General features: G+C 54.2%; 2 protein-coding genes across 2 annotated transcripts; both read right to left on the bottom strand.

The window, feature by feature from the left end:
• Positions 1–1,793: 1,793 nt before the first annotated feature.
• On the bottom strand, positions 1,794–8,817 carry FOXL1 (forkhead box L1). The gene is made up of 2 exons (XM_036012315.1): positions 6,855–8,817; positions 1,794–6,603 (listed from the first exon to the last, which is right to left on the bottom strand). Exon 2 carries the CDS (start codon positions 4,825–4,827, stop codon positions 3,799–3,801), a length of 1,029 nt encoding a protein of 342 aa, XP_035868208.1. The 5' UTR covers positions 4,828–6,603; positions 6,855–8,817; the 3' UTR covers positions 1,794–3,798.
• Positions 8,818–13,538: 4,721 nt separating this feature from the next.
• Positions 13,539–16,635, bottom strand: FOXC2 (forkhead box C2). Its single transcript, XM_028501840.2, has one exon. It carries the CDS (start codon positions 15,959–15,961, stop codon positions 14,456–14,458), a length of 1,506 nt encoding a protein of 501 aa, XP_028357641.1. The 5' UTR covers positions 15,962–16,635; the 3' UTR covers positions 13,539–14,455.
• Positions 16,636–17,541: the final 906 nt, after the last annotated feature.

Below are 17,541 nucleotides of genomic sequence, written 5' to 3'. Positions count from 1 at the left end.
GGAGAGACAGGACCACCCCTCCCCAGTCCAGCCCAGGCCCCCCACTCCCTATGGCCCCACCGGAAGTCACCCCGAGAACCATGAACTTGAGGCCTCTGAAGAAGGACACGTGTAGTAAAGAACTTGCCATTTGGCTATTTAGGATTTGGTCAAATCTGCTTGAAATGTGAATCAAATCCTTATTTTTCCGACAAACCGATGCGCTCTAATTTTATAATAAACTTTGCTCGTTATTGTGTATTTTTGACTCTATAAAACAACCCCTACTTCATGGACGCGAGACTCCAGCCGTCACGCACATGGGAAGCCCACCAAGCCCTGGCTCTCGCTCCAGCTTGTTCCTGGAAACGCCGCCCACTCTTGTGCTGCTAACATTAGCCTTCCAGTGTCTGGGCAGACGGGCCCTGGCCTCCAGCTGTAACAATATCATCACGTGTGGCCAACTCTTAACCCACACGTGGATATACACTGACCACTTTACATGAAATGGTAGAGACCACATGCGGCCTCCTTTTCGGAGAGACACAATTATATGTGAAAATGGCTAACCACATCCTGTTCAGGTTCTAGAAAATGGTACGGGGCACTGGAGACCCAGGAGGTTAATAGCCTCTACAAGAGCCAGCAAATATCCAAGGCCAGACAAAGTGAAGGTCTTTGCAAAGTTCTCTGATCGTCCAAGCCATGCAAGCGAAGGCCTCAGGTGGGCACATCTGCCAAGATCCTTTCATAAAGTCCCTGTTCACCTCACTATAATACAAAAACTAAATTATGCCAGGCTTGAGCTATATAGAAAAACAAAATCTTTCCAAAAGTGTCAATACTTGGATTATTTTGAAACGATTCTGCACTAGATTTGAGGCTATCTGTCCCACCTACATGCAAAAAAGATGAATTTCCAAGCATCAGTATGGACCAAACATATATACATATATCCACACATATACCTGCATGAATGTATACATACATGTGCACACATGTATATGCATTATTTATTTATTATTGTACCTATACCTGCCATATCCCCCATATGATGATCAGTATATGCACGTGTGTGCATGTGTATGAGAGAGAGAGAGAGAGAGAGAGAGAGAGAGACCAGGACTTGAACCAAAGATCATTTACAGAAAACAAAATGTGTACCCCTTGTTTCGCTGAGAGCACAGAAGCACGCCTTCAGAGTGCCTACGAGTGCCGTTACTTCTGGCTCACCCTAAATACTTCAGTTAAGGGTAGAATCCACTTCTTGGTCTCACTGACCCATAATTTGTAGCCCATCAGTAAGTCTGGAACATTAGTAAAGCCATTGGATTACTAAGACCCAAAGCTCCTCTTGCTCTTCAGTAGGGAAACATACAGATAAAATGGTAGAAAATCCACAGACGATGACCCACTGTCCATTTCTCTTGGCTTTCCTGAACCAGACGAATGTGGGGATGAGGGAACAGAATTTCTCCAGTTATATGGATGAACCCCCTCACAGAGCAGGTACACACTTCTGCCTTTTTTTCCTTGCGACATAAAAATAATGTTTATATTATCGCTTTGGAACTATAAGTCTACAATATCATCCTTTTAAAATGGCAGTATTGGGTTATTGACTTCTCCAGAAAAGAGCCCTCATAAATTAACAAAACACACAAGGTAGCAAATGAAACACACACAAAAAAGAAGAAGAAATAGAAATATGTCCTACCTACAGAGCGGAATTTTCATCTTCCTTTGTGGCATTCAGGCAGTACCTGCTGGTCCCCGGTGCTCTGCTCAAGCCCCTGAGTTGCTGATGGGGTTCCTAAATAGAATCCCAGTGCCCTGGTTCCTATTAACACTGTTTGTGTTCCCTCCCAGTAATCCACTGAGCCAGTCACTGAGAGGTTAACAAAAAAAACAACTTTATTCACAGAGGCTGAGACTTTGGGATAACAAAACAGCCCATGGCAGCCCTTCCACCACATTTCAGATTCCCCACGGTGAGCCTAGGTCTCCACAAAGCTCTTCCAGGCAAGCACGCTCTGCCACTCCCTGAAGCGTTCCCACCAGCCTGGGTGGAATGCCATCAGGGAAACACTTACGAGTTTGTAGCACATGGCTCTAAGGATGGATTCTCAGAAAGTCAACTCTGTGCCTACTAATTATAAAATGATTATGACTGTCCTAAATGTCCCTTCCAACACATTAGCCAACAGGCTCTCTTGATGTAAAGTCTGTGTCCAGTTTCATACAAGTCCTGGAAACTATTTAAAAGTTAGCTTGAAGACCTGTCTCAGCCCACCTCCAAGAATTCATGACTTACTGCGCCTTTCCGGCATCACATAAAATTAAAGTAACTGGGAGGTTCAGAAAATCAAGTTCCAGAAGCCCTAAGACAACCCAAAGACAGATCACAAGAGTTCAGATGCATTTTCTGAAAGTTCCAAGCTGCACTAAACTGTGAAAAATCTCAATCTTCTTAACCAGATCTTTGCGGCAGACCCCTGCCTGGCGACCCACCCTTCCCAGCAGACTCCCAGTCACCTCCATAAACGGGTTTATTTAGCTGCCGGCTCTGGGTCTGCTTGGTAGGGGTTGGAGGGAGGAGCGAGGTCAGGTTGCAGGCTGGGATGCTGTCGGCTGGGAATGTCTACAAGAATCCTCCCACTGTGCCTCCTGTTCCTTGGGGTCCAGGGAGCCCGGAGAGCGGCCTGCAGCTGACACCGGCAGATCCCTTGCTCCCCCCGCCCCTGGCACACCTCTCCTTCTGCCTGCCTTCCGTGTGTCTGTCTCACCCGGCCTTTTCCATGCACAGTAGTCCTTCAGTGCACAGCTCTGGAAAATGCAAACACAGTCAAACCTAGATCTTGAAAAAAAAACAGGGAAATCAAAAATCTCAGTGTTGTCTGAGACATCTTCCCTCCCCCTCACACACTTCCGGTCTCCCCTGAAATCTCTGAGCCCTTCCAAACAAAAGCAAAAAGACAGGACAGCTGTGGCTGGTGACATGCGCGGGGACGAGTGTGTCGGCTAATGACTAAAGCTATGTTACATAGAGTGCACCTTCTTAGCAGTTGTTAACATAAATGTTCTCACGGGGCAATCGTTAGAATAACAAGAATCAAGTACTTAGCCAAAGAACAGAACATGTTGTCGTTACTGTCCAGAAAGAAGAAGAAAAGAAAATTTCTGTATTTAAAGTCAAAGTGTGGTTTCTCATCTTCCACCTGGATGTTGGTTGCAAATCCTCAGCAGGCCTTAGATCTGCCAAAGGACCTGGAGAACGGATCACCCTCGGGTTCCCACAACTGGACCTCAGGGCAAACCCAGCTGCCAAAGCCCATCATCCCAAGGGGTGAAGGCCAAGGCCTGAGTCCCAGCATGGCAGAGCTGGGGACGGTGAGCCCGAACGCCGGTGGCTCCCAGACTGAAAGAACCACACGTCTTCCCTCTGTCCTGCCTTCGGGTTGTTTGGGCCTGCCCCTGCCCCAGACGCGCAGGACCTGTGGGGAGTGGCTGAAGACCGCACCTTTAAACTGACCTGAGGTCAAGGTGTTCTCCTGCTGGCGCAGTAGGTCTAGGATGCCCAACTCCCACGGGACAGGATCTTTTTAATATCCTAAGACGTCCGGGTTCGGGCAGGTGCCCTCCAAGAAGGTCCCACCACCTGCGTGCATAAGTTGGAAAGACTTTCCAAGGTCCACACCTCAGCCAAGGAAAAGATCTTTAAGAAAAATAAAAAGTGAATCCTTCCCCCAGCGGTGGGAGCCGTGGCGGCTCACAAGCAGCTCAGACCAGGGCGGGGAGACACCGGCTCCGACGTCCGCTTTACTGGAAGGGAAGCACGGGGTCGGGGAGCTGCAGAGGGAAGTAGGAGAGGAAGGGGATCCCGAGCTGGTAAAAGCCGCCTTGGACGTGCGGGTCGAGCATTAGGGAAGCGTTGAAAGGTGGCTGGAGGTTAGCGGGGGTGGCAAGAATCGAGGTGCCGAGACAGCCGCTGGGCCCCTGCTTGGCAACTCCCAGGAGCTCGGCCCCTGCAGTTGGCTTCTGGTCCTGCCGTCCCGCCAGGATACTGTCTATGCTGAAGCTCTTGGACTTGTCCGAGCTCTTCGGAGAGGCGGGGCGCGGGGGGGACTCCCGGCCCTCCATCGTGTGCTCGTGCTGGCCCACCGCCACTGCCGCTGCGACCTGGACATCGTCTCCCGCATCCTGCTCTGGGGGCTCGGGCCTGGGGCAGAGGAGAGGTGCCGGCGTAGAGGAGCCTCCCCCGAGGGGCCAGGGACGCGCGGGCGCTCCCTCGTGGCGGGGGGTTGCGGGGCCGGGGCGCCTTTCCTGGCTCCCCGCGTCTGGCTGCGCCTCTACGCCGCGCTCTTGCGTCTGGGGATGAGACCGCTTGGCCTCAGGGGCCCCGGGGCCGGGCTTGGGCTTCCTCTTCCGGCGACGGTAGTTGCCGTTCTCGAACATATCCAGGCAGCGAGGGTCCAGCGTCCAGTAGCTGCCCTTGCCCGGCCGCCCTTTCTCGCGGGGCACCTTGACGAAGCAGTCGTTGAGCGAGAGGTTGTGGCGGATGCTGTTCTGCCAGCCCTGCCTGTTGTCGTGGTAGAAGGGGAAGCGGTCCATGATGAACTGGTAGATGCCGTTGAGCGTGACCCTCTGCTCGGGCGCGTCCTGGATTGCCATGGCTATGAGAGCGATGTAGCTGTAGGGCGGCTTCTGGGGGGGCTCCGCCCGTCCCGCGGCCGCTAAAGCAGCCGCCGGGGCGAAGGCCAGAGGCAGCCCCGGTCTCTCGGGGCCGTACAGATAGAGCATGGGCGAGGCGGCCAGAGCAGGCAGCCGGGGACCGAAGAGGTGGCTCATGGCGAGCGGGAGCCGGTGATGCGCTCCCCGAGACGCAAGCGACCCGGGCGGGCTCAGGGACTGCGCCCAACGCCGCTGGGGCCCTCCCGGGGAGCCCGCCGTGCGTCCGTCTCCCGCTCCGCCGCTCTCCCCGGCCGCTGCACGCTCTGTCCCTTCTTCATGGCTTCAAAAATGTTAAATAATTGTTGTAAGTTTGCTATTATATGTTGACTTAGCGCTGGAAAATAAATTGTCTATGATAAACAGTCGTTGTGTTCTCAGCCCACCCACATTAATTAAAATTTCATTGCTGAAAAACTCCAAGCTTTTCTCTCCACGTGTCTTTTTGATACCAGCCAATCGGTTTCAGGGCTATTCCTTCATTTGTTTATAGAATTAGTCTGTTGATAAGTCCGCCCACCCAAGTTGAATCAAGCTGTGTTTATTTGGAAAAATTTCCGGGCACCCAATATATAAACGCACTGATCTGATGTTTGAAATATCACGTCCACCCCTTGACGCTGTAAGCACACACAGTCAGCGAGGCAGGATGTGGACCGTGGTGGCTGGGAGCGGGGTCTGCCGGGCCAGGAAGGAGAGGTGGGGATGGGGGGCGGTGCGCAGGGGTAAGTTTTACTGCTGACCTAGGGGAGCCCCCGCAACCCGCGGGCCTCCCACAAAAGGTCTTTTCTTCTCCCTTGCTTAATCGGAGACGTGGACATGCCATGGTCTCACAAAATGCCTTCTAAGGTCTTTGAAAGCTTTTACATATGTGGTGGGGAGAGGCATCACTATCTAAGAGGTTTGGGAGTCTGACGAGAAAGGATGCCGTGGAAAGATCCTGCGCATGCCCTGCAGGAGTCAGGGCCTTCGCTAGGTGGCTAGTGTCCAAGAGGCAGCAAGCCTCGACCCCCAAGGCTCCCTGGGGACCCGGGGAAGGGGACCTCCGGAGCCCAACTTCTCCTGAAGCAGAGGTATACAGTGCAGGGGAGCTGGAGAAGGGGTGCGTTACCTGGTCCAAAGCTCTGTTGAGGGAAATTTCAAAATAAACCCAATTGGAGAGTTCCGGGAGAGAAATTTAAGGTCTTTCTGCTGGGACTGAGGTTGCAAGCAAGAAACACCATAAAAGGGGAATTTGGCAGCTGGCGTGGGGAGAACTGGTATTTGTGAATGCGGGTCTCTTGCTTTATATTCTGCGCTTTCCTGTTTATAACAAGGAGGGGGGTTATAACAACTTTACAAGTGCACGCAGCTGGCCCGTGATTACATTAAGCGTTTGCAAAGCCTGTTTGGTCTCCCCCGACCCACCCACTCACTCTGGGGTGCAAGCACCCCCCCCCACCCCAATGGACTTTACACTTAGCCACGTCAGACTTAGAATCAAGAACCCTGTGTGAGGCTGATTCAGTTGGAGGTAATTCTGCCCTCACTCCACCGCGGTGGGAGGAGTGGTGCGTGCAGCGTGACTAGTTCCTGTATATGATCTCTGATTAATATTTTTTAAAGAAAAAAAAACCACTCGGGATAACTGAATTAGCGTTTCATTGAGTAAATCGGCAGCGATGCCAACGAGAAGAGGGAGGGGTGGGGAGGCAGGTGGGTGTAGAAATTGCCCAGGACTGGCTCCCACGGGGGATGGGGAGAGAGGTTCTGCGCGGGCATCAAGGGGTGGGGATGGCGTCGGGCACTGCCGCTGCTGCTGCCGCAGAGAGGGGACACGACACTGCAGACTGGCTGAGAGTGCTCAGAACTGCACCTCAAAATGGGGAGTCCAGAAGTTTGGAGGTTCTGGAGAGCCTGCGAGGGAGGGGATACGTTTGAAATACCGAAAAGAACGTGGCAATCAGGGTCGAAAAACCGGTTTGGGTGCAGGCACTCACTGGGGGAGAGCCAGGCCAGGCCCGGGGACACGTCCAAGCCTCTGTCCAGGGAGCAGCATTTCTAACTGAGGCCGAGCCTCCTGGGCCTAGGTCTTGAAGGTGGCCCTCTTGCCTAGAGGGGGCGGGGGCGCTGTCCACTCTCTAGATCTCTAGCTCTCCGGCACTTACCAGAGTACCCCTTTTAACTCTGGAGAGGGAAAAAGGACCTTCGATGACGCGCTTTTGCAACCCGCGGTCCCACAGTCCCCGGGGTTCCCCAAACTCTCCAGATCAGCGCGCCCTCCGCAAGCTCAAGTTTGGATCCAGCTTGGTTTCCAGCCTCTAACGAACCCAGAGTAAGAGATAAAAGGATGTCACTACGCACCACCACCCCCATCTCCGCACCCTGAGCCCTTCTTGGAACTTCCCGGGCAACCGGAGTCCAGCACGCACATCCCCGCCTCTCTTGAAAGGCGCGCCGCAGCGACGCTTCTTCTAAACTCGAAGGCAAATCCGAGCTTGAATTCGTACAATAATAAACACCACCCAATATGGGCATGGGCCGGACGCAGGAGGAGACGTGCGCGGCTGGTGGGCGGGGCACTGATAGTAAAGGGGAAAAAAACAAAAACCCCGAGTTCTAGTTGCGGTCTGGAGAGCGCATTTGCTGAAGTTTGCAATGTTTCTCGGAGGATGTAGCCATAGAACGCCGGCCTGGCGCCCCAATCCGGCTCCCGCGCGGAGATGAATGCTGGGTTCCCAGGCGATGAGTTTTTTGTAACTGCAGTAGGAAGGACAGCGCTGGGGCATGTTTCCGGGGAGCGCGAGGCACAAGCCCTTTCGTGTGAGATCGGATGCGCCCTCGTGCGGAAGCTCTGTCCAGTGAGGACACGGCAGAGGCCCGGGCGGGGCCGGGGCGGGGGGCAGATGAGCGTAGGAGGCAGCCGCGCAGAGTGGGTGTCCCAGACAGCCAGGTGGAGACATTGAAAGTTTCAAAGGTCCCTGTAGGCTCGTAAGTCTTCAGATCCCAGAAAAGCGCATTCACCTCTGAAGTCAGTGCAAGCGCTTCTACCAGCCTGCAGGCAAGCCCTGAGATTCCCGGATGCTCCAGGGAGGATCATAGTGCTTCCAACTCCGGGGCCCCAGCAGAAATCAGGTTCAGTGTGGGATGAAAACGGCAGACAGTACCATTCCCAACCCCCACCTTTTAGGAGAAAGCCTTCTCCTTCCGCAGGCAGGGCAGGGGCCAGGCACCCACCAGGACCAAAGGCCTCAGAAACAGGGGCTGAAGGAGAGAAACGAGCTCCAGTCACTGCCCGCTCACTACCAGGGGCGCCTACCCTGCTTCTGCTCCACCCGTAAATTACAAAGCAGACAGACAGTCGAGTTAATGACCTGCGTCCGCTCTCCAGATACCTGCCTCACTCCCTAAGTGTGAAGACATTTAACATATTTGGTTCTACCATGTGTGAGAACACTAATGGGCGAAAGACGCAGGACTTACTCAGCAAGTACACCTTACTGACATCCTGAAAACGTTGGAAAGGATAATGGTAATAAGGATACTATGGATAACTAAAATGTCCTGGAGGCAATTATATGCCAGCCTTGTTCGAAGTGCTTTCCTTGTGTTAGATCACTCCATCCTCACAGCAACCCCAAGAAACAAAATCTTTATCGTTCCCATTCTGCAGCGTCAGAAACTAAGGCCAGGAAGTTAACTCACCCCAGGTCCTCCTTGAGAGAGTGCTGCAAAGCCAGAAAAACAATCACATAATTGCCACTGTGTGTGGATGCTAAGGGCCCTGTGGCAGTTCTCTGGAGAGCACTTGCAGCAGCTCTGAGAGATGAGGTGATCATCCATTTCACAGATGATGAAACTGAGGCTGGGCACAGAACACCCTGAGACATCAGAGGTGGTAAATAGCAGAACATAAGTCAGAAACCACACTTTTTCCTCCAAAGGCAGATTCTCTGAGGTCTGACCACCTCGGGTGTCCACGAGACGCTCCCAGAGATGTGCCTAGAGTAAGCAAGGGGAGGGGGTCCTGCAGAGAGGGGAGGTTATTGGGCACCACAGAACTGGGAGATTGGGGCATTAAAAGTAGGAAACGGAGAGTCCTCACACCCCACTAAAACCCAGAAGGTCCTCTCCTCCCCTCCCCTCCCCTCCCCTCCCACCTTGAAAGGACTGGGGAGCAGGGTCTTCTGCTGCTTCTCTGCAGTGGGTGGGGGTGGGGCGGGGGCTGAGCCATGAAGGTAACTGTTGTCTGGTCAGCTGATACTGAGTGAGGCCCAGAGGGCAGGGTGAGATTTTCCTAATTACCGATTTTTTTTTTAGAGCTCATCTTGTTCCCAGAAGTGATTTAAAGGGTCTAGAAAGGGGCGGTTAGGGCACACACACTGCCCTTCCCATCAGGTTAGCCTGATATATGCAGTCAATTGAGACCGAAGATTCCTTTCTCTTCTGTTATCCAGGTGAATCCGAACACCTAACAGCGCGTCCCTGCCATGGACTGAGCCCTGCAGGAGCACTGTCACCTTGTGTGTTGGGTTCATTAACCTTCACAGTAGCCCTATTCGATGACCCTCTCATTTTCCAGTTGAGAAACGAACCCAGAGAGAGAGAGAGGTAGCATGTCCCAAGTCACAGGAACCCTCAGCTGGCATGTGCAGAGGGCCTAAGCTGGTGTGTGTGTGTGTGTGTGTGTGTGGATTCAGCTCAGAGAGAAAGGCTCCACTGAGGAGCCTGCCTGCAAAAATAACACGAAGGCAGAGAGAGCCCAGAGGGGCTGCTGGGAAAGGGAAGGCCCAGGGCCAAGGGCCACTCAGTCATGGTTCAGGGTGGTCTCTCTGGACTCCATGACCTCCCAGCCTGGGTGGGCATAGAGAGAGCACAAAGCTGTACCCCAGGCTCAGGAGACCAGTGACTACCCTCCCAAGGCTCCCCAACTCCGTTCCCTTAAAGGGCCCTGCGATGGCGGCAAGCTCATCAATCTGTCAGCCCATCCCCTTCCCTCCACTTCAGCTTTCCACACCCTCACGGCCCAGGATAAAGCCCCCATGAGCCTGACGCCGGAGAGACACATCCAGGACTCCAACGCTACACCGGCGATGCCCCTCTGTCTCCGTGGCACAGCAGGCATGTTGCAAACGCAAGAGAAAGGCTTGCACAAGTCCAGGCAGTGGCGTCTTCCCAGACACAGTGGCCGTCCCTGACCGTGACAGCCCAGCCTTCCGAGTTCCCTGAAACATTCCACCCCCTTCCTCACATGCCAATGTCAAAAAGCAAACATTTCAAACATCTTGGTGCGCTGAGGCCACGCAAGAAAGAGGCAGGCAGGGAATGCTTCTTAAAGTTTGGGAAAGCATTCCAAATATGTGGGGCCAGACAGCAGTCACTGGTGACTCCAACCCAGCGTGTCCTGCTCACCTGGAGTCCAGCCCCCCAGCCGTCTCTGGCCTGGCTGACACCAACACACAAACCCTCCGATTTCTACTTGTCCTTTCCACCACACTGAGAGAGGCAGGAGCGTACTGACCAGGGATGACCCCGGGCACATACTCCGTGAGACATCAGGTACTGGCTCCAAGACCCCAGGACATTCTCAAGAAACTTACTTCTGCACATTAATCAAAGGTATCTTTCCTTGGGTCAATCTCTCTACCCACCTCAAGTTTATGGGTATTAATAAATTCCTATCGGGCTAACCTCGCCCAAAACTTTGTCTAGGTTTTTGGATTTGGGGTGGGGAGAGGAGTGAGGAGGCAAGCGTTCAGCCACAGGGACTTTTTTTTCCAAAGGGAACCTGGGAACTCTGCTGCCTGTGCTGAGTGCAGCTCACAAGCCTCTCCCAGGCCCAGAGGTGACCCCCAGGCAGTCTTGGGGTAGAGGGGAGGAGATGGACCCCGAAAGATTTATGAGCCAAGTGCTGAAGTTCCCAGGACCCTGCCGTTTTCTTCCCTCCAATGCTGGATCTTCATTTCTTGCCACCGGGGAGGGGAGAGGGAACCACCGGGGCCCATAGCCCCAGCTATGCTGGGCGGGGGTGGGGAAAGTGCTGGGCTGCCTGAAATGCCCTTGCACTCACCTGGTCATGCTACAGATGAGAAGACCCAGGCCAGGGAGGGGAAGCCATTTGTCCACACAGCAAGATGTAGTCTTCCGATTCCTAGCCCAGTGCGCCAGCAATTCCAGGATGCAAATCGCCACTGATTTGGGTGGTCATAGGGACAGGCCACTTGAACCAGAGCAGGGAGGTCCAGCCAGCCACAGACCCAAGTCAGGCTTTGGAAGAAAGGTCGGAATGGGCAGCACACCAGCAGTCCTTTCTCCCTGAAAGCAGTGAAGCTGGGGCATCTGTTCGAGCCTTACAAGAAGCAGAGGCTACTCCAGCGGCAGCCTCTCTGGAGCTGGGACTGTTCAGGATGCTCAGAGGCCGCAGGGTCTCTCCAGGCAGCCTGTATCTGTCAGAACTGGACCCTGATTAGAGACACAGTCCACCCAACCAAGTTAAGGCCAGTCCGAGAGGCAGGGTTAACTTCGAGGGAAATGGTTTCTGCCTTGGTCTTCGGGTTGCTTCCATGTTATTTGCAGCATCTATGAGACCTGCAAAACTCTCTATCTTATTGGGTCAGGAAGGAACATGGTTATCAGACCTGGCTTTATGCAAACTGCATCCCAGGAGCCTGCCACGGGCTCTCAGGCCCTTCTATCCTGGACCTCCTTTCCCCTTTTCTTGAAAGGCCCCAAGCCTCCTGAGGACCCAGTGGCTGAAGGAAGGGGCAGCAAATGGATCAGAGAAGCAGACAGCCCATGCCTGGCACACAGTCTTTGCACCCAGGCAGCAGAGGTGCAGGGCCTGAGAAGTCCTGAAAAGCAGCGCAGCCGATGTCTGGACTCCCAGCTGCTCAAGGTGTCGTGCTTCAGGATCTTCCCGCTCCGTGGGGAGCAAAACAGATGCCTGCTGAGACTGCTGCCAAGCCCTCAGGCCCAAGGCCGGGCTGAGCCAGCTCTGAGCTCAGCGCCCAGCACACTGGCCGGCCTTCTGGCACCGACCCGCACCTACCTTGGCCCCTACTGTTTCAGACAGGGATCTTGAGGTGATGCTACACACCCCAGCCTTCACACTGCCACCTGGATAAAGCCCCAGACACAATCCCCCAAGTTGCCCATGTTCCCAAGGGAAGGGAAGGGCCCCTCGCCATGGTCTCCACCCAATTGGGGGAAACCTCCTGGAGCTACCCACTCTGGTGATTCGCCCACACACAGCGGGACTTCTTTAAGAAGCCTTCCGGAAGGTAGAAAACCCAGGGAGGTTTCGGAGGTGGTGTGGGGTCTGCCACCCGCACTCCATCCCATTTCTCTCTCCTTTATTCTCCGTGTGTCTCCCAGAGCTGGCCTGAGTGCCAGAACTTAAGATGAGGGCAACCTTTTTAGGGGGAGACTTTCTGAAACACCTGAGGAAGGAGAAAGTCAGCTAGAATCCTCTCCTCTTCTCCTGCAGCAAACAACAGCATAAATGGAACAGGAACAAAATGAAACCAGCGTGCCAGAACTGGGCAAGGAGCGGGGCTGCCTCTTTCTGCAGCTCACAGAGGGAGTTTCTCTCTCTCTCTCTGTGTCTGTCTCTCTCTGTCGCTGGCTGGTCCAGCTCACCCAACCAGAGCACTGTGGCCTGGAGGCCTGCGGAAGCCTAGTACGGAGCACTGGGGCTCCCCAGTCCTGCGCATTGTGAAAAGGAATAAAATGCAGTTGTTTGTTGTTGTTGTTGTTGTTGTTGTTTCCACACGCCACCTCTGGGGCTACAGATCGAAAGAATCTGTGTCACGCATATGGGGAAATTTACTATGCCCAAACTTCCCCCAGTTTCATCTCAGCACAACACAGAGACATAATGCCACGTTTAACACAATAATACAGCACCCATGTTATGTTCCACGGCATTGCCTCAGAGAGAATCACCTTTTGGGAAATCATCCTGGCCTGAAATGTTAGGGTCACAAAGAGCTTGTCCCTTGGTGAGGCACAGCTCACCTACTGGGGTGGGAAACATTCCCCAATTTGGAGCTCTGGCCCCAAAATTGGGACACAAAGACCAGCCGGAGAGTTGTAGGTTTCAGCCAGTTAAACAGATAACAAAGCCTTTTTTCCTTGGCCACGTCTCACAAATGTTGTATTGCTAGTAAAGTAAAAAAGACGAGATATCAAAATTAAAGAGAAAAATAATCTCCCTATTATTTAAAGTTGATAAATTTAGTCCTCAAAGCACTGGAAATTATTTTTGAAGGGCAATGAAGCCTTATGATTTTTCACTGCATTAGGGTAAAGATTTAGACACCCAGTCAAGAAGTAAAGAAATCTGAAACCCACCTCCGATCTGGCCACTACCAGGATGGTCACTGAACGCTGCAGACTCCGTCCCCACCGGATCTTCACCGGCCCAGTTCGAACGCTCCTCCGCAAAGCCATTAGAGTGGGCAGGGAAGTCCGCATTTTAGGAAATCCAGGGGAGGGAGGTCGCCCCTGGGTTGCAGTTAACTAACAAAAAATATTTTTCCTTCTCCTACTAAATCGGGGATGGCTGGACGTGCAGATGGGATGGCACTCTTTGTCTTGACAATCGGCATGTTTTTTTCTGCGTTTAGCAAAATGCATCACAGCAAACGACATTACAGCATGCAGTTGCTCCAGCAGACCGCGGACGGGACGGTTCCTGCACTGCCTCAACCGGGTGCAATTCTGATTTAATCGAAAGCCTTTTGTCACAAACAAGACAATAGGGAGGTGCCCCCATTGCTCTGTGATTTTCTTTATATATACGTCTGTCTACACATTTACCCACCTGCATAAAAAACAGTCAAAACAGGTGGATTTGCAGACCCACCTTGTTGCTGCTTTTTTAATGCGAGTACACAAACACACTGTTTTTTGGGCAGAAAAACAACATGGGTTTATTTTAAGGTAAGTACAACAATTAAGGCCACATAAGACAAACACAGGTGAAGTTAAAATTTCTGAAGTTTTTTTTTTCTTTTAGGAATGCTCAGGGAGAAATCTACTATACAAAACCATCACACTTTTGTAAGTAAAAAGTATCAGATACTTGACTTCTTTGTCAGCCAACAACAACAAAAAATAAATTATTTTCTTGCTTTGTAAAAGACCTACAACTGGGGAAAGAATTATACCTCATAATTGTACAGGAGGAAAACCCCACATAGGTTTTCTGAATTTTCAATTTGACAGAAATGGTTGGGCAAGATGAAAACTATCCAGTGAACTCAACTTTAAATATTATATTAATGGCTCTGAACAACAACAACAAAATAGCCTGATTACAAATCCACACGTTTGTACAGCACGGTTAGAGAGATTTAAAGTCACACACAGCACGTACGAGGTCTATAGAGATCCCCACAAACGTGTGGAGGTCTCTACAGAGAGTCATTGCTGGGTCGCTCTGATATTTGGTCCATAACTTAATTTTGGAAACCCCGAGTGTAGCAGAGAGCACAGCCATCCTGATAGGGGAGGGGGGCTTAAAAATCAATATTCACTTCGTTGGGCTGCGTCCCTTCACGGGGAAGCCCCTTGAGAATCTCTGAAACGGGGCGGCAAATTAGTTACCTGCAGCTTCCCAGAGGGCTGAAGCCGGCGCGCGCGCGCTCTGCTCCTGGGTCTGAGAAAAAGCGGGTGGACGCGTTTCGGTTCTTCTTTGCGTCTCTGCAAACCTGAACCGTCCGAGAGGGTCGCGTCTGGGAGACGAAGCCAGAGCGCTGAGAGCCGGTCAGTATTTCGTGCAGTCATAGGAATAGGGGGCGGCATGGCGGTACAGGGACGGCGTGGATCTGTAGGGCAGCTGACAGCTTGCGTTGCCGCTCACCTGGGGTTCCCCAAGGGTCGAGTTCTCAATCCCCAGGCGGTGGGAGTTGAACATCTCCCGGACGTTGGGAAAAGTCTGCTGCTGGGCCGCAAACGTGTGACCGGGGAGGTGGTTCAGGTCCCCGCTGTGGTTAAGATACCAGGAGGCCGCCTGGGCCGCGGCGGCCCCGGGCTGCGGGGCCGACTGGGGCTGGGGAGCCGGCGGAGGTGGCGGCGCCTGTGGGTGGTGGTGGCCGTGATGTTGGTGGTGGTGTCCGGCGGCGGCGAGAGCGCCTTCTTGGCCCGCGGCGAGGTTGAGGGCGCTCAGGGGCGACGTGGGGCCGCTCTGGTGGTCCGAGAGGGCCTCGTCCAGCGCCGGCGGGACGCACATGTGCGCCGGCCGCTCGGCGCCGGTGTACAGGCTCATCGCGCGCATGCTGCATTGGTAGCCCCCGGCCGCCCCGGCCTCCAGGCCCTGAGCGCACGGCTGACCGTAGGCAGCGGGCGGCGCGGCGGCGTAGGGCAGCGCCAGCGGCGGCACCACCAGGCCCGCACGCCCAGCAGCCGGGCTCAGCTCGCCGCCCGGCGGCGACGTTCGCAGCGTCATGATATTCTCCACGCTGAAGCCGGGCAGCCCGTTGGGCGCGCCTGCGTGGTGTTCCGGCAGCGAGCCGTCGGGGGAGCCGGCGGGCGTGGAGGCCGCGCTCCGCGGGCTGCCCTGCAGCGCGCTCTCGGGGCTCAGCGTCTCCACCTTGGTGATGACCGGCAGGGCGGGCGACGCCGCCTCACTCTTGATCACCACCTTCTTCTCGGCCTCCTTGGGGGCGTCCGCTAGGGGGGGCCCAGACGGGGTGCCCTTGGACGTTGCCGGGGGCGGCTCCTTGAGGTGGGCCCGCTCCTCCTTCTCCTTGGGCACGTCCTTCTTCTTGAAGCGCCGCCGGCGCCGCAGGAAGCTGCCGTTCTCGAACATGTTGTAGGAGTCTGGGTCCAGGGTCCAGTAGCTACCCTTGCCAGGTTTCTTGTCGTCGCGGGGCACCTTGACGAAGCACTCGTTGAGCGAGAGGTTGTGGCGGATGCTGTTTTGCCAGCCCTGCTTGTTCTCCCTGTAGAAGGGGAAGCGGTCCATGATGAACTGGTAAATGCCGTTCAGGGTGATCTTCTTTTCGGGCGCGTTCTGGATTGCCATGGTTATGAGCGCTATGTAGCTGTACGGAGGCTTTACCAGGTCTTTGGGCGCCGCAGGCTGGTGGTGGTGGTAAGGCGCATAGGAGCGGCCCATGCCCGCGCCGTACTGCTCCGGGTGGCCCGAGTAGACACCCATAGGGCTGGCCATGCCGCCGTAGCTGCCTGCCGCGCGGTAGTAATTCTGCTCGCTCAAGTAGGGCACCACTCCCAGGGCATTGGGGTCGGACACGGAGTAGCGCGCCTGCATGCTGCGTCCGAGACCGCTCGCCACTGCTTGTTCGTACGGACCGTGAGGAAGGCCCAGAGAGAGTGAGAGAGAGAGAGAAAGAAATGAGAGAGAGAGAGAGAGAGAGAGAGAGAGAGGAGAGAGAGAGAAGGCAGTAGCGGGGAGGGGGGAGCCTCCGGTGCCTGAAAGCCTTGGGCGAGGTGGAGGAGCACCCGGCGCCCAGCGCCCGCCTTCGGACGGAGAAGGGGCGCTCGTTTTCAGCGAACCGGGCGGATCAGCATCCTGGAGGGCGCGCCCTGGGCGAGCGCAGCGCCGGCCCCTGCTCGCTAGCTAGCTCTCAGGACCCGGAGGGTGGCAGCCCGGGCGGCGGCTGGGGACGCGGCGGAGAGACGCCACGCGCGCGGTGGACCAAGGCTGGCCCCTGGTCCGTTCCAGGAGGGGGGAGGCGGCTCTCCAAGCGACCCAGCAAATCGGTAGCCCTGAGGGTCAGCGAGCCGGGGTCCAGACTGGTTGCCCTGCCGAGCCCGGAAAAAGAAGCAAAGTCCCTTTTAGGGATTGGGAAAAGTTTCAAAAGTCGTCTTGCTGAAAGCGAGTTTTTACTTTTCACCGGCCACGCCCCCTCCGAGAACTTTGGACCAATAGCTCGGCAGCTGTGGGGAGTTGGCAGCCAATCAGGGCGAGGAGCGCCGAATCCGTCGGCTCTAAGACCCAGACGCTGAGAGCCAGACTTCAACGCAGCTCAGTCTAAACTTGAAAAGATTTTTTCAAGAAAAGTTATATCTTATTAAATTTTATTTTATTATCACATTTTGTTTAGTGGGCCCACGTGCCGAGAACAAAAAGAAGCCACTCTCCTTTGCAAAAAAGTTAGTTTGAAATATAAAAGCGAATTAATTAATGTAGTCAAATATCCCTCTCCCCAAGACCTTGTAAGTAGCAAAGACCCTGGGACTATTTTTCTTATTAATGAGTGATGAGGCGAATAATTAGATTTCCTAATTGTCGGGGCCCAGGTGTAATGGATTCAAAGCAAACGTGCTGGATTGGCAAAGAGGGGCCTCCCCTGGATGTTGTTATTATTTAAGCAAATAATTAATAATCAACAGGGAATTTCCAGGTTGAGGGCCGTCAGGAATAACCTATGAAGGTTTTAGGGGTAAACTGCAGAAATGGAATGCCCCTCACCCCTACCTGTGGAGGCTCGCCGCAATGTCTATGGGGGATAGGCGGAGCAGCGGAAAGGAGCAATGTCTTGAGAATTTAATCCTCTAAATTCTCCGTGGATTCGGTAAATCACCCGCGTCATGGTGGGCAGTTTTGCGGAATTTGGGAGAGACCGTTAAAGAACTCCGCTCAGTGCCCCCTTTCCCTTCCCGTGTCGACGCCCGCAGCCCACGGACTCCAGCTTCGCCGCGGCTGTTTTCCCCCCGTGAGAAATTCCCTGTGACCGGCTGAGTCCCGCGCTCCCGAAAGCAGGGAACAATGCAGCAAGCCCGGGCCGGGGCAGAGCCAGGCTCCTCTGCCCGAGCGGAGAAACCCAGAAACCCGGCCACTTTCCGCGGGATTTGGCCCCACGGCGCGCGTCCCTAGCGCAGGCTCCC

This window comes from Phyllostomus discolor, chromosome 12, assembly GCF_004126475.2.
Source record: "Phyllostomus discolor isolate MPI-MPIP mPhyDis1 chromosome 12, mPhyDis1.pri.v3, whole genome shotgun sequence".
Lineage (NCBI taxonomy): Eukaryota > Metazoa > Chordata > Mammalia > Chiroptera > Phyllostomidae > Phyllostomus > Phyllostomus discolor.
This window is presented reverse-complemented; position numbering and strand designations above follow the sequence as displayed.

Bases quoted from the DNA above. Each gene is read 5' to 3' on its own strand.
- FOXC2 (XM_028501840.2), bottom strand. From the start codon at position 15,961: ATGCAGGCGCGCTACTCCGTGTCCGACCCCAATGCCCTGGGAGTGGTG.
- FOXL1 (XM_036012315.1), bottom strand. From the start codon at position 4,827: ATGAGCCACCTCTTCGGTCCCCGGCTGCCTGCTCTGGCCGCCTCGCCC.